Source organism: Pocillopora damicornis, chromosome 7 (genome assembly GCF_964200805.1).
Source record: "Pocillopora damicornis chromosome 7, jaPocDami1.2, whole genome shotgun sequence".
In the NCBI taxonomy this organism is placed as follows: Eukaryota; Metazoa; Cnidaria; class Anthozoa; order Scleractinia; family Pocilloporidae; genus Pocillopora; species Pocillopora damicornis.
Genome location: NC_142676.1, coordinates 3,073,651 through 3,089,549, shown reverse-complemented (window position 1 = coordinate 3,089,549; position 15,899 = coordinate 3,073,651). Strand labels below are relative to the sequence as shown.

Genomic DNA, 15,899 nt, shown 5'->3' with positions numbered 1-15,899 from the left:
ACGAGTTTCGAATGCAGACGCTTTCGAGCACGTAAACGAGGCGGGCTTAATTAATTCATGAGTGGTGCACGTGCCGCGTTCGTGAATGGGATTTTACTATCAACAGAGCGGAAATAGCTTACTGAACTGTCAAATTTACTATTTTTGTATTTGAAAACAATGGCATCTTCGTTGATCACCCTTCGACTCGTGAACTTTCGTGATTGCTCATATTCTATAAATGTTACATAAGCAGAAATATAATATCCAATAAAAAATTCCTATTTTGTAGTGATCACGAGTTGAGAGATCTCAATACTCATTCATTCCCTCAACGACGTTTCATAGAAAGAGATAGAGAAAGGGCTCCAAAACCTGTTACATCCGGGCTTTTGTAGCGTTATGACTGGTTTAAACCGGGAAAAGCGGTGCAAACTGGCCGCGGTGTCCGCCGATAAACTCATCCAGTGCTCCGAGAAGGTCGCATAGAAAATTGTTCCCGTAATTTTTTTACGTTTATATCCAGATTATATTTATTTCTCGTGATCTGTCTATTTGCTCCAATGCCTACAGCAATGGCAACCATAGAGCATGCCACGCAGCTGCTGGATTTTACGCAAAAACTCGATATAACTTTACTAGACTCGGTTGTCTCGTGTTTTTACATGGCACAAGGACCACAGGTTCATACATATTTTCCGTTCATTTTATGACTGTATCATGTGCAGATTTTGGAAATGGCCGTCTGATTGACGGATTATTTTTCGCTTCATCAGCAACGAATGGCAGACCAGATCCTAACTCAACTCAAACAGCACCCGGACGCCTGGACTAGAGTCGATACAATACTCGAATTTTCAAATAACCAGCAGACTAAGGTAGGTTTCAATATCTGGATTTTCCAAAAAATTTATAATTTTTTTGATTCATTCTAATGATTCTTATTCCAGTATTTCGCGCTCCAAATACTCGAATCAGTCATCAAGACGCGATGGAAAGTTCTTCCGTCCGAGCAGTGCGAAGGTTAGTCAGCCAGTAGAAAGTTTACTATAAGTCTGTCAGAATAAATTATTATTTCCATGGTTTGACAGTAAAACCAATTAAAGAAATCCTTCTCATAAGGTAAAGTAAGATTTTTATTTTTTATTTTTCAGGGATTAAGAAATATATCGTAGGGCTCATAATAAAAATCTCGTCTGAAGGCGATATGTTGGAGGTGTGTTAGTGTAGTTTTGTTTACAAAGTTGGTTTTTGTTTTCGCGTGACAATTGTTTAATACTCTGTCTTCGCTGCGAAGTTTTAAGTCTCCTCTTCAGTAAACTAAATTTTTATTCTATTTTCAGAAAGAAAAAACATATATTGGAAAGTTGAATATGATTTTAGTGGAGGTATGTGAACTTAGGTGTCCGTTTACCTTTTAAAGGGTGATTCCCGCCAAAAATATTCACATTTAGAATGCTACTTTCAGTGGTCAGGTATAGAAGCGACATTTATTTCGGTAGAAGACGGTTGTGTTCGTCTTTGCAAACGAGATCTGTCGTATTTTAAGTTCTAAGTTGTCAAAAACATTGATTATTTAGTCAGCTAATGCTGTTTATGACAGGTGTTTATGGGTAATAGGAGAGAATGGCTGGTTGCCAGACATAACTTCTCACCATGAGTGCCTAAACTGACATTTTCAGTTGAATTTAAGTACCATATCAATGGACCACTTGATTTTGTTCCTTGTTCCTCAGGTTTGGGTTGCATATTGTAGTTGCTTGCTTGAGCATTGAAAATCAGGCCTTACTGTTTAGCACCTTATTTCACTAAGTCTGATTTGGCGAATAGCATATTATTATTTAAAGTGATTTAAATATTTAAAATGTTGTAATGAATTGCTGTTTGTTGAATTGTGGCATTGTTTTTTTAATTCCACTTTTATAGTCTGTTTAATTTTAGTTCTTATATTTGTGTAGATTTTGAAGCATGAATGGCCAAAGAAGTGGCCAAGTTTTATCAGTGATATAGTTGGCGCTAGTAAAGCAAACGAGTCTCTCTGCCAGAACAACATGGTGATTCTTAAACTTCTCAGGTAGGTGTTTCTCTATGTAACCATTAAAAATTAATTTGAAGGATTGTATGATTTGGGATGAATGAAAGTTACTATTTGTTATTACAGATTTATTTAAACCTTTGGTGTTGTTGGAAGGCTTTTAACACAATTCTATGCAAATATTACTAAGACAAGACCCAAATAATCCTTAACCACAAGAAAGAAAATTAAGATTTTTTTTTGTCTTGCATCTATTATAAAGACCAGGTCAAGATGAATAAAATTGCCAAAAATCTAGTTAGAACGTAGTTTATTTACAAATGAAATACTAACTATGTTGAAAAAGAAACCTGCAAATCATTTTGAAAATATGCATATAAAGGTCAGTTGTCCTGATTGCTCACTTTTGGGCCCATCAATGTCTTTCAAACATTTGTTTTTCTTGACTGCAGTTCTTTTATGGAAAGTTTGTCATTAAATATGAAATTAATTTGAATTGCATTTTTGAGTAATTATTTTTTTAATTAAGTGTCCATGACCTAATGAGTTTGTTAATTTTTTTCAGTGAGGAAGTTTTTGACTTCTCCAGTGGTCAGATGACACAAGCAAAGGCAAAACATTTGAAGGACAGCATGTGCAGTGAATTCTTGCAGATATTTACCCTTTGCCAGTTTGTTCTGGTAGGTTATGGACTTAATTTTTACATGTTGGAATACTCACTCTAATTACAAGTGACATGACACTTTCCACATGCAGTTTGATATAATTAACTATGGCTCTGTGATCTTATTTGTCATTAGGTTTATTTCTGATCTTACATGCCTGAGAAAAATAATGTTATTGCAGAGAAGTCATGCAGATGATTTACTCCTACTTGAATTATTTGCCAGGAAACATTTTGCCATTCAGATTTTGAGCTCTACTGGAGCACTTTCATTATAAACTATTCAATATATTTTTGTTTAGGGCAACTCTCAGAATGTCACTCTTATTGGTGCAACATTGGAGGTCAGTGGATTGTGTTACTTAGCAGCTTATTACATTATAACTCAACTCCTGTTAGTTCTGTGATTACCCAAGGTTTGCCTGGGTCCTGGAAAACCTGGGAAGTCCTGGAATTTTATTTTGTAATTTTCCAGGATTGGAAAGTCCTGGAAATCTGCATAACTCAAGTAATAAAGTTTTCTGAATTTATGTTATAAGAAATGTATATAGACTGTGACTATGATTTATTTTGAAATTTTGGAAGTGATAAGATTTAAGTTGAAATTTGGAGCCCTGGAAAAATAAAATTAAATCCTGGAACAGTCTACGAAATATGTTTCATAAAAAGGGTACAAACCCTGATTACAGGGTGAGTGGTATGTAAACCAAGGAGATATTGTAACCTCCGATGTTTTTGCAACCCTTCCCTAAAAAAAAAAAAAGGAAAGAAAGAGAAAAAGGGAGTCATTTGAATAGAACAGCTGTGGATAGCTGTTGAGGGTTTTAGAGACCTAACATCAGCATGAGATTACAAACATAAGAGCTCTGGGTTCTTAAGCTAAAGACTGTGCAATTTTTTGTTATTCTACACTAATTAGAATATACTAAAGGTACACTGTTGGTTTTTTTTTTTTTTTCTTTTTTTTTTTCCTTGTCGTTGTTGTTTCACAAAATGGTTTGAACAAAATAAATTTGTAATGATCAATTTTAGAAGGAGGAACAGTTGGTCTGTGGAGCATGACATCCTTAAACTCATTCCTTTTATGCTATTATTGTAGACTCTGCTACGTTTTCTCAACTGGATTCCCCTTGGTTACATATTTGAGACACAGCTGAACAGCACTCTTGTTTGCAAGGTATGCTGGGAAATAACCCATAACAACACAATTAATTTTTTTTGAGCCCTCTTAATAATTGGATTGCTAAGTTTATTATGTTTGATGTGAAAAGTACAGACTAAAGCAGAAGTTCCTTCTAATTTGCAGTTTCTGAATGTACCCATGTTCCGAAATGTGACTCTGAAGTGTCTGACTGAAATTGGTAAGGGTTTTTTTTTTTTTTTTTTTTGCAAAAAGAATGAAACTGAAAACTGGCTTATGAAAGTTTGCAGTCCAGAAATCTTTTGCTATTCTTGCCCTGAACTAGTTTAATCCTTAGTGAAGTAATCTTAGGCAATAGAGTTAAAACTTTTTTTGCAATTGTTTTGTTTTGTGAGTTAGTGAATGTAGCAAGGTACAATTTTATTAGGCCGTTATATTACTGCATCCAATCCATCCATTGCATTTTTTTAAAACTATTCTTACAGCTGGCATTGATGCAAACCAGTATGATGAACAGTTTGTAGTGCTGTTTTCTTTAACAATGGCTCAGTTAAAACAGGTAAGCATAGCAATATTAATTTTGGCTACTTCATCCTTTAAATACAGTGACTTCCTGCTGCTAAATACTGCATTTTAGCCACCTGCATTTTAGCCCCTTTATTTTGGAAGAAGAACTTGCACAGCCAGTCTTATTGTGTGCGACCCTTACAAGCTTTTTTAAGGGCTTAAATGCAAGTGCTGGTTTCCTGCTCCTTGGGATAGAGATTGCTATAACAGTTTGTGCCTTTGTAAATGTTATACACACTTACATATTTCATGTGAATACAAACATGAAGAAACCAAATGTAGTTTTTTAATGAAAATTGTAGGAGCTTTAAAGTTTGTCTTGTTCATATCAGTGTAGAGCTCACTCTTTAATTTGAATTTCTATCTAGATGCTCCCTTTGACAATCAACATCAAAGATGCATATGCAAATGGCAAAGACGATGAGCAGAAGTTTATTCAGAATCTGAGTTTGTTCTTGTGTACATTTCTAAAGGAACATGGCCAGTTAGTGGAGAAGAAGGTATGGCTGAGAAATTATTTTACATCTCAGATTAGTACTTTTGAATATACCTAAAGAAGCATATTTAATTTTTAAATATTCTCTTCTTTGTAGGAGGAACTACACACAACATTGTTGGAGGTAAGAATTTGGTGGTATATACTTAGTGTCAACTTCCTATCTGCAGTTAATGGTATACTTAATTGGAATGCAAGGGCAAAATCTATGTACAATGACACGCCATAGTCAATTAAGAAGAGTCAATAAAATTTCAATTCAGATCTAACTGTACATGACTTTTTGCGTGCTGATAGGGAAGTGGCAGAGGTGGCAAAATTCCTTGCTAACCTTGCAAAGTAGACAACAAAAAGAATTATAAAATAATGCAAATAGTACACACGCTCTGATTGGCCATAAAACCATTTTACACGAGTGTATGTAAACACGGTTTTCATTCCTCTTTCATTAGTTATTTTATAAAAGAAATGTAAAATGGTTTCCATGTTTACATAGCCTGATGTAAACACTTGGGAAGTTGGAAGAATACTCGATAAGCTGGAAACCACTCCGCTTCACGTCATGGTTTCCTATGCTTATCTTGTGTTCTCCCAACCTCCCGTGTGTTTACATCAGGCTATGGAAACCATTTTACATTTCTCCATTGTTGCATTGTTGTACTTGTAATACATATTTCCAAACAAAGTTATTCTTTGCCTCTTCAGGCTCTCCATTATCTTGTCCTCATCTCTGAGGTAGAAGAGACAGAAATATTCAAGATCTGTTTGGAGTACTGGAATGCACTGGCATCAGATTTATACCGTGAAAATCCATTCCCTTCAAGTACACCTCTTCTGATTGGCTCTTCACAGTCTCAAACAATACCACCAAGAAGACAAATGTACTTGTCAGTATTGTCCAAAGTAAGTAAATTACTGCTGCCTTTAGCTCTTGTTACTTCATTTTCCACAAGAGACAGCAGGAATATAAACCAGGCTGATGGCAAATTAATTGTCACCTTGATTGAGAAACTGCTGTGCGATTGTGCACATAGGCTCCATACCTACTATGACCTTTCTGAATTTTGAACATTGAAAGGTCTTGTTTTTGCATGTTATGTTCAGGACCACAGAAGAATCAACAAGAGTTGATTTATTTGGTGATATGTCATTCTGTTCACAATTATTCAAGTATTTCCTTGTTACTTGTTCATGACATATTTAGGTACGGCTGACTATGATTGCAAGGATGGCCAAACCAGAAGAGGTGAGAAAATCTGTGGGATGCTGGTAGAATCAAGATGAAGTACAACTTTCTTTTTTTTTTATTTACTCTAAACAACATGATGGCAAAATGAGTATGCATGCTCCTCACTTGCAAAAAATTGATGCCTGGAAAGGAATGGGAATGATGATATTTCCACACTACTGAGGCAAAACGGCTGCATTTTTAAAATTCTGTTCCTCATTTTCACAGTTAGGGTTGCCATCTATAGTAAAGTTTCTGTCAAACCTCCAACATCACCTATCTCACTCCACAAAAAAAGTATTGTGCTAACAGGTGTGAATTTAGTGACTGAAGTTGAGCATCAGTTACATGACTACAAAGTTTGTAACACCTGCTATTGCTTAAGCACTTCTTGTCATGGCCTCCTTGGTAGGCAAAGACCCTGAAGAAAAAGTTTGTCATCTTGGAAGAAAAACCCGCATCAGCTTATGTTTGCAGAAGAAGAATTGCAGCCCTGAATGCACATATGGCTTGAGTAGGGTTGCATGTGCACTCATTGTGCCGCTGTGTCACTCTTAACAGGTTCTGGTGGTTGAAAATGATCAAGGAGAAGTTGTCAGGGAGTTCATGAAGGATACAGATGCTATCAACCTGTACAAGAACATGAGGGAAACCTTAGGTAAATATAACAATGGAAGATGAGCTATGCAAATGTTTTTACACATTTTGAAATGAATTTAATTAATTAATGCTAATTCAGAGTGCAACAGTGATTGTTAATATGAGATGTGGAAAGCTTCCTCACTTTTTTTTCTTATCGCATGTTAAGTTTATCTCACCCATTTGGATTACCAAGACACTGAGAGAATAATGACAGAAAAATTACAGAATCAAGTTAATGGCACTGAATGGTCATGGAAAAATCTCAATACGGTTAGTTGTGATATTATTCAGAGATTTTTTTCCCTTGCAATATTTTGAAAAGGACGTTTAGAATTATTCTTTGTGTGTGTGAAAAGATTTTTAACCACGGAAAATATTTCATGTTTGATATACTTGTCAGAAATTATCATAATTTTGTTTCGTGCATTAACAGTTGATAATAAACAGTTTGATTTGTGTTACTTAACAGCTTTGTTGGGCAGTTGGCTCTATCAGTGGAGCCATGCATGAAGAGGATGAGAAGAGATTTTTGGTTACTGTAATCAAGGTAATGAATAAAAATGATATATCTTCCTTCACATCTTACAAAATAAGACTTGTTCTTAAATTATATGTTTATCCTTTATGGTATAAATCAACATGCTTGAGGAATGTTGGTTGAACTTTACCACCTTGAACATTTCATAAGCCTGTGTTAATGAGTAGTCTGAATTTAAGACATCTTCTTGCTTATCTACTCCTTAGACTTACAAGCAAAAAAAAAAAAATTTAATTTTTATTGTTTTTTTTTAATCCCGAGTATATTTTTGTACATAGTCCAGTTTTCATTGTGGAATTTTTTTTATTAATAGGATCTCCTTGGCTTATGTGAAATTAAACGTGGGAAGGACAACAAGGCAATTATTGCCTCAAATATAATGTATATTGTTGGGCAGTATCCAAGATTCTTGAGGTGTGTAAACATGCAGCTTAATATACGTATTTCATGCAGTATCTCTGCATGACTGTATGTGTGATTGCATTTTGTTTCGTTGGTACCTTAGCCATAAGGGAAAAAATTTCTGAATTATAACTATTTCTTCTTTCCAGGGCCCATTGGAAGTTTTTGAAGACAGTGGTTAACAAACTATTTGAGTTTATGCATGGTAAGCTTTGTATCCTTCATTTTAGTGAGACACTTACAGCTTTGGTAGCATTGGAAATAATTGGTCACTAGATGGGAGGGGCATAATTTATAGATTTATCAACATTTATCAGTAAATAATTGTATTTTGTGTTATAGAAACACATGACGGTGTCCAGGACATGGCTTGTGATACTTTTATCAAAATAGCCCAGAAATGCAGAAGACATTTCACCCAGGTAGGAAAAAAAATCCGTTTTACCAGTCTGTTGCTAAAAGCCTGTAAATAAACTGTACTTACTATTCACTCTTTATTAGGTGCAGGTTGGTGAGGTTATGCCTTTTATTGAGGAAATACTAAACAGTACACAATCCATTATCTGTGACCTCCAACCACAGCAGGTAAATTTTATGTTGTTCATGGATTATGTGGCAGATTGAATTTAAGAAACATGATCAAAATACAATCTAGAGTGCTATTGAAATAACTTACTGGTCTATTTTGTTTCATTATTTGTTTTTTCAATATGTTTTCCATTAAATTAATGGCAAACAGACCCTAAAAACATTCTAATATTTCCCTCTTCTTATTTTTAGGTTCACACTTTCTATGAGGCAGTTGGATATATGATCAGTGCACAAACTGTGAGTAACATAAAGTTTATGTATTGTCTTTTTGTAGACTTTCCTTTTAGACTTTTAGAAAAAGTTACATGAAAAATGTTCTGTATATCATCTGCAGGATTCTGTTGTCATGGAGAGATTAATTGAGAAGTACATGTCACTTCCAAATCAAGCCTGGGACAACATTGTCAAAGAAGCAACAAGGGTAAGTTAAGAAAACTGAATCAGCTGTTGAATAGTACTGAATTTTACTTTAAAGATCTAGCATTGTTAACATTATAGGCTACCAGTCAAGTTGATGGTCCTGTATCCATTTCCAGACATCCAGAGCCTGTTGTGGCTTTTCAGCTACCTCTTTATGTTATGTGATTTTGACTTTGGCGTTTTGTTGACACACAGCCTTAATCATTAGTCTTTGTGAACACTGGTGCTTTACACCAAAATATTCTGGCCAAACCAAACAACTTTGAGTCATAGATTTCTTTTTCTTTTTTTAGAATATCGATCATTTGAGGGAAATAGAAGTTGTCAAACAGCTGGGAAACATTCTGAAAACAAATGTTCAAGGCTGCAAATCAATTGGACACCCTTTTGTTACACAGCTTGGTAGAATATACCTGGATATGCTTAACGTTTACCGCTGTCTTAGTGAAAACATTTCTGTGGCAATAGCGGAAAATGGTGAAATTGTCACAAAACAGCCTCTTATAAGAGCAATGAGAACAGTGAAAACAGAAACCCTCAGACTAATTTCCACATGGGTTGGCAAATCAAATGATGCAAAGCTTGTGTGTGATAACTTTATTCCTCCATTACTGGATGCTGTACTGGGTGACTATCAGAGGAATGTGCCTAATGCACGGGAACCTGAAGTGCTGAGTACCATGGCAACTTTTGTTAACAAATTAGAGGTTTGTATTAATGTTCTCATAGTGATAAAGGACTGTTCAGTGTAGTGTTTACTAAATTTTTTTTATACAAGAAATACACAATGACCCATCAGAGTTCAGGAAAATATCACAAGAGCCACCAGGAACTCCAAGTCAAAACATGTAAATGGACTAAATTGTGGAAAATGGAAGTGATCAAGGACAAGTTGTCGTAGTTTGGTATTTAATTGGTTAACATGACTTTAATTTTGTCGTGACCATTTCCTTTTTTTATTCAATCTTCAGAGAAATGTCACAGAGCATGTGCCAAAGATATTTGATGCTGTGTTTGAATGCACCCTGGACATGATTAATAAGGTTAGGTGACTGTTGCCATTGTTTTTATTTGTATGATAAATCATGGAACCTTGTAAGAATTCTGTAAGTTGTAAAGAGTATGAATGCTGAAATAGCCCATTTTGTTTTTGGTTCTTCAGAACTTTGAAGAGTTCCCTGAACACAGAACAAACTTCTTCCTCCTTCTCCAAGCAGTGGTGCAACACTGCTTCCAAGGTAATAAGGCTTGCATGTAATTAAAAATATTCTCTTTGAAACCCTTAAAGGGTCTTTCTCTCTGATATTTTTCTTGCTGACAGGCCCCATTGGCCTAGTGGTTGGTTAATTCAACTCCAAATTTAACCTAGCCTCTTATTTATTGTATACATCACTGCTGAATCAAACAGGTCATGGGGTGAGAGGAAATGATCTCTAACCAAAGAACATCTCTATTGTTAAAGCTGTTATTTGAAGCCATAACTTAGCAGTCATTGAAGGAAATTTTGCTTTAAGTCTTGGCAAAGTAAAGCCAGCACACAACTGTCTTGCTGCTTGTAATTAAGTCTTGTAGATGTGACCATATCAAATTGCTTCTTTATTTGTTTTTCAGCTTTATTAACAATACCACCTCAACAATTCAAGCTGGTTTTAGATTCCATTGTTTGGGCTTTCAAACACACAATGAGAAATGTTGCAGACATTGGTATGTACTTTCATCATGTAAAATTGCATTAATTATTAAGTACTACAAACCAATCATTATCAGGGCATGTAATCAACCTAAAGGAATGATACTTTTTCATAGGGCTTCATATTCTGTACTCATTGTTAAAAAGCTTGGAGCAGGAAGCTGCAGCACAGAGTTTCTATCAGACGTACTACATGATGATTGTTCAGCACGTGTTATCAGTGGTCACAGACACATCACATACAGCAGGTACTGTTGAATAATGGTACTTTGTGTTCAACACAGGTGGAAACAATGAAGCCATCCCTAAGAAAGAAATACAAACGTAGCATTTTTGGACATGGTCCAAATTGTGTGTAAAATTTATTTCATTAGAAAATACTCACTTTATACTTCCAGAATATTATTAAGTGTATCCAGTCTTTCTGGACTTGTTATTATGCAAAGCTAACTGTAGTGCCTATGTAAGGATATGCACACCAGCAGTCTCTCATCCCAGTGACCATAAATGCCATGCCCCTTAAAGTAAGGTCAAGTCTCTCATAGGCTATGATTTTCTTCTTAACTTGTGAGCTGGCCATTTTTTACACTCAGTAGATGTCACTGTCAACTTATATTGATAAAGTTAACTGTTTCCTTGTGTCCTTAGGTTTAACAATGCATGCAACAATCTTGGCACACATGTTCAGTTTAGTAGAATCAGGGAAAGTTTCAGAGCCTCTTTTTGCTGCAGAAGCAACACAGTATCCCACAAATCAGGTGTGTGTAGTTACACAAGCCCTACAATTCTGCTTGTTTATAATTTATATGGTTTATGTTTCTACTTTTTGTGAAAGTCTTGCTATTTTAACTATTTTTAACTAAATCATGTTTCCTGGTTTTTAGGCATATGTTCAAGAGTGCATAGCCAATCTTCTCAAACAAGCTTTTCCTCATTTGCAAGAGTAAGTGGTGCCTGTTTGCATACAGCCCGTAACCTAGCTTTGTGCAATGTGATCAATATCAAGTTTAATGATGTTGGAAGTTCTTTTATAGGCTCTCAAGTTAATAAAGTGAATCTGTTAAAAAAAACAGTGAAACCCACCGAAAACTATGAATTGGTAATTAACACAACTACTCTCAAATTTCTGATGGTAATTGTGGGATTAAAACAATTTCAACATGTAAGAATGCCAGAGTTTATTTTGTTCACTTTTTCTAATGGTGATTTTTATTCTGGTTAGTGCACAGATTAAGCTGACTGTTCAAGGGCTTTTTGATCTAAATCAAAACATTCCAGCGTTCAAGGAACATTTACGAGACTTCATGGTGCAAATCAAGGTATTCTTTCTGTTTTGTGTTGTGTTTATTCACTTAATTGTTTTGAAAGAAATGTTTCAAATATAAATGTAAAGTGGATATGAGCTATTAGACTAGTTAATTTGACGATCACCTTATGTCCAAGAAGTTCCAGTAACAAATTTGTATTTTTTTTAAAACAGCAATATATTTATTCATCACTGAGTGTTAGTTTGTAAAGGAAAAGCAACAACAACTAGTACAGAGTAATCATATACCAGTTAACTTCTAGTGTGAATTGTGTATTTTGATGGCTTATCAATTACAATCCTCAAATTGTAGTATGTACATGTGTGATGATATAGATGTTAAAACTCAGTTCTGTCCTGTTTATGTTATCCAGGAATACAGAGGTGAAGATGTCAGTGACCTGTATTTGGAAGAGCGTGATCAGCAACTGAAATCAGCTCAGGAAGAGAAACGAAAAGTTCAACTCTCTGTACCTGGAATTGTCAACCCTCATGATGTGCCTGAGGAAATGCAAGATTAATATTTATTGTTAGTTTTTAATGATATTCTTTAACTATTAGTTAGATTTTGCCAATGAGTAAGATACTATTATTATCTGCATGAAACATGTATTTTTGTACTTTTTTGTGTTTGTAATTACATGATAATCTGGCAGAGAAAAGCAACCTACTTTTTAGGTAATGGCAATTCAGAAACATTGTATGAATGACATATTATGGTATATGGATACCACACTCTTTAGCTATTATTGACAATAAGTTGTATTATTTCATGTTGAAAATAGTTTGCTGCAGAAGCCAAAAGGCCAAAGGCTGGAAGATACAATTTTTTTAAAAGATTTGTTGGTTTATACTGAGCAGTGGGCAGTTGTATTCATTTATATGGACTGTTTTATTAGAGGGGAAATTTTGGTTGTTAAAAAAATGCTTATGGCATATGCCATCTGAAATATTTGGACCATCTCTCCTTGCTTAGTTTCTTGAACAGTGATCCACAGAAAGTGTAGTGCTCAGTGTAAAGATTTTGTCAGTATATCTTGAGTTTGTATTATTTTGTTACCAGTTATTTACATCCATTCCATCATTTAATATAAAGTGTTCTATTGGAAAAGTGTGGAATATAAATAAAAAGACAAGTAATGTATTTTATATTATTTTATATTGAAAAGTAGGAGTTTATGAACAGTTAATAAATTAATTGCTGTACATTTCTATATTATATGGTGAAGAATAGTTTCACTGCGAGTTGAAGGGACAAATCGTGAGGCAGTTTGTGTAACATTCCTGTTAGTTAGAATGGTTTATCATTAAGTTTGAAACTTGAACGTTAGATTTGTTGTCAATGCATTATGTTGTCATACATGAAAACACTTCATTTGTACCACTGAAGTTGGTTGGTGTTCCAATGAAAAACGTGTAGTTCAAGTTTAAACAGTTTGCAATAAGTCCAGAAGGTCACATTATGTTAATCTTGTATAGTTCATAACTTGTGAAACATCAAATGAATCATTTCTCCCTTGAAAGAAAAAGGAAGCATATGTTTTATTGCTCAAGTTGTAGCAGCAAAATTAGGTTATGACCTATGTTTGCTTTTCTGATGAAGTGATTGGTCAAAGAATTCAGTCAATAACTTCAGTAAATTTAGGCAGTGTCAGAGCTCTTTGTATTGTTTATACAATGGTTTGATTTTTATTTTGTTAGCAGTTCGCCATTCTGTGTTGCAGCCCATCTCCCTGTTTGTAAATCTGTTTTCCTTGAGATGCGAGCTTTCAGATTGGGGGTAACTTTTTGTGTTGCTCAGTCCAGTGGACATGAGCCCAAGGTATGTGCAAAGAGAGAGTCATCTCTCAAGAGACTATCGCTTTGTGCCTGCCTAGCACTTGCTCCCACTTGCCTTAAAAATACAAAAAAAAAGTATTGCTTAAGTTTTTCCTGACAATAAGTCTTTTGCTTCTTCTAATATTATTTTACTTTGCAAACATAGGATCATATTAAAATATCACAACCACACTGTCAATAAAGAGAAATTTCAACAAAACTCAACAAGGTCTGTTCTGTGGACATTAGTGGATGTCAGATTGATGATTTATACAGATTTAGTGGCTAGTATTTTTTCCTTTTCAAATCCTTTAGACTGTCATTATGCTTTCAAACACCCTGGATGCAACCCTGAATGTAAAGATATTTTAGAATGCATTGAGAATTTTACTTACCCAGCCACTTGTGCTAAAATAGCAGGTCATGGAGTTGAGACAATCCATTTTTAAGTTAATTTGGTTATCCTAGACTGATGAAGTGGATAAGTTGTTTTAAAAGGTCAGTAGTCAACCCTTGAAATCCTAAGATGCAATTGTTAGTTCTACTCTTTAGCTGGGACACATTTCCTTGTAAATTATTTACAAGAATTTGGTCTTAAATCAAGTGAACAAATTCCATCTGCCAAGTGTGAACATTCCTATAGTCTGTTTGATGGATGATGTTATTTCCTTACTCAGAACTGGTTAGATCAAATGAACACAAACCGTTTAATATCAAACCAAGCTTTAATAATTATTTGATCTAAAAGAAATACATTTATAATTTGCAATTAGAACAAATGCAAACCAAGTCTATCTTGTAACTAAATTAAAAAACTTCAATATAAACTTACTTCTGTGGTGGATCGTTACAACAGTCTCACTTTACGGGTTAATAGATTCTCCAGGTAAGCAGATTTAGAGACAGAAAAACGATAAAATAACTTCTTTCTCACTTCGATTCTGCTGAAAAACTGACTTAAAACAATCTAATGCTTTTAAATCAATCTATTGAATTAATGTCAATCATGATTCTTGTCATCAAATGAAACTGTCAACAAGAGGCAAAACCTGTTTATTAAACGAAACAGATGTAAAGATGTTACAGGGAGAAGTTACATGTTAATCACTTCTTGGAGTTAAAGAGTTAAGATCTGTGGAGTTTGTACACCCCAGGTTTTTTATTTTCCTAGGGCTGGAAAAAAATTCCCTCCCTTACCCTCCTGAGATATGACAGACCAAAAAGACATAAATCATTTTCTGTGGTCAAGATTTATCAAGAACAGTCCAAACACTGGCTTCATTCATACAAAACTTCTTGTTCATTACCTGATCCTTTTTTTTTCAAGCGTTGTTTCATTTTCCACACTAGCGTGCAAATCTCTACCATATTTGACAATGATAACAGGATGCCACCAACATCAGATATACCAAAGCAAAATGGAATTTCCAATTTTTAATACTCTTAAACACAAATCATAACACCCAAAAAAATAATTTCAATAGGTAATTATACATTCCTGTTTTGTTGTAATGTATTTTTTTTTGAGAATCTGATTCTCAACTTAAATGTTGAACACAGATGCTTTCCTTATGAATAAAACCTAACTGATAACAACTGATGATCAATGTGTATGTAACTTGGGTTTCAAAAGAACTTGAAGTATTTATTCATAGACCAGACTTTGACCGAAAAACAACTCCTTACTTAAAAATAATGACTTCCACTTGGCCTTTGGATTATTTCGTTCTCTGTCTCTGGCAACAGTCATTTTCAGGATAACTTGGTTGTACAGTGCAGCATTTCAACAAATACAATAAAACTTTTCATAAACATTTTTCACCTTTTTTTTCTTTTTTTTTTTTTTTTACATTTTCCACTGAGATTATGCCATAGCGATACAAAATAAACCCTCTTAAAATATCAGCTGTTCCAAAATCATGTCCCCAATGAATGATATAAGTGACAACATAAAGCTTCTCTCTCTCAAAAGTTTTAAGAAAAAGATTACCGGTAAGTCAATTCTTATCAGCTAAATATTGATTGCAGATTTACCAAAATTATATTTTTTCTCACTTTCTGTTGTTAAATACTGATATATTTAGCTTTCTTTTGTTGTCTCTCTTTTCCTACTAGCTTTTTTTCTTTTTCCTTTTTGTGTTTGTGTGGTGTTTGCACGTGTGTGGTACCTGACCTTTTAATGTAATAATTTATTAATAACCTAAGTAAGGCTGCACTATCTTTTTAGCCCTCAATGGTTATTATGGACAGCCTGTACTCTCTTCATTTTTTGTGTAATATATATATTTGTTGTATCATATAGATTTATTGTAGAGTACAAATAAAGTTGTTGTTGTTCATTAGAGGGAGAAAGCACAGTCATGTTTAGGCTATTTGGGTAAA

General features: G+C 34.4%; 1 protein-coding gene across 1 annotated transcript; it reads left to right on the top strand.

Moving 5' to 3' along the window:
- The first annotated feature begins 263 nt into the window (after nt 1-263).
- LOC113678597 (exportin-1) lies at nt 264-13,737 on the top strand. Its single transcript, XM_027195496.2, has 33 exons — nt 264-662; nt 756-857; nt 930-1,002; nt 1,134-1,195; nt 1,323-1,367; nt 1,938-2,053; nt 2,580-2,694; nt 2,981-3,022; nt 3,778-3,855; nt 3,985-4,039; nt 4,305-4,378; nt 4,755-4,886; nt 4,980-5,006; nt 5,588-5,785; nt 6,087-6,128; nt 6,672-6,768; nt 6,919-7,022; nt 7,222-7,299; nt 7,604-7,704; nt 7,842-7,897; nt 8,035-8,114; nt 8,194-8,277; nt 8,473-8,520; nt 8,618-8,704; nt 8,997-9,410; nt 9,675-9,746; nt 9,866-9,941; nt 10,315-10,407; nt 10,510-10,641; nt 11,042-11,151; nt 11,278-11,336; nt 11,616-11,712; nt 12,074-13,737. The coding sequence occupies exons 1-33, from the start codon at nt 543-545 to the stop codon at nt 12,218-12,220; spliced, it is 3,216 nt and encodes a 1,071-aa protein (XP_027051297.2). The 5' UTR covers nt 264-542; the 3' UTR covers nt 12,221-13,737.
- Nucleotides 13,738-15,899: the final 2,162 nt, after the last annotated feature.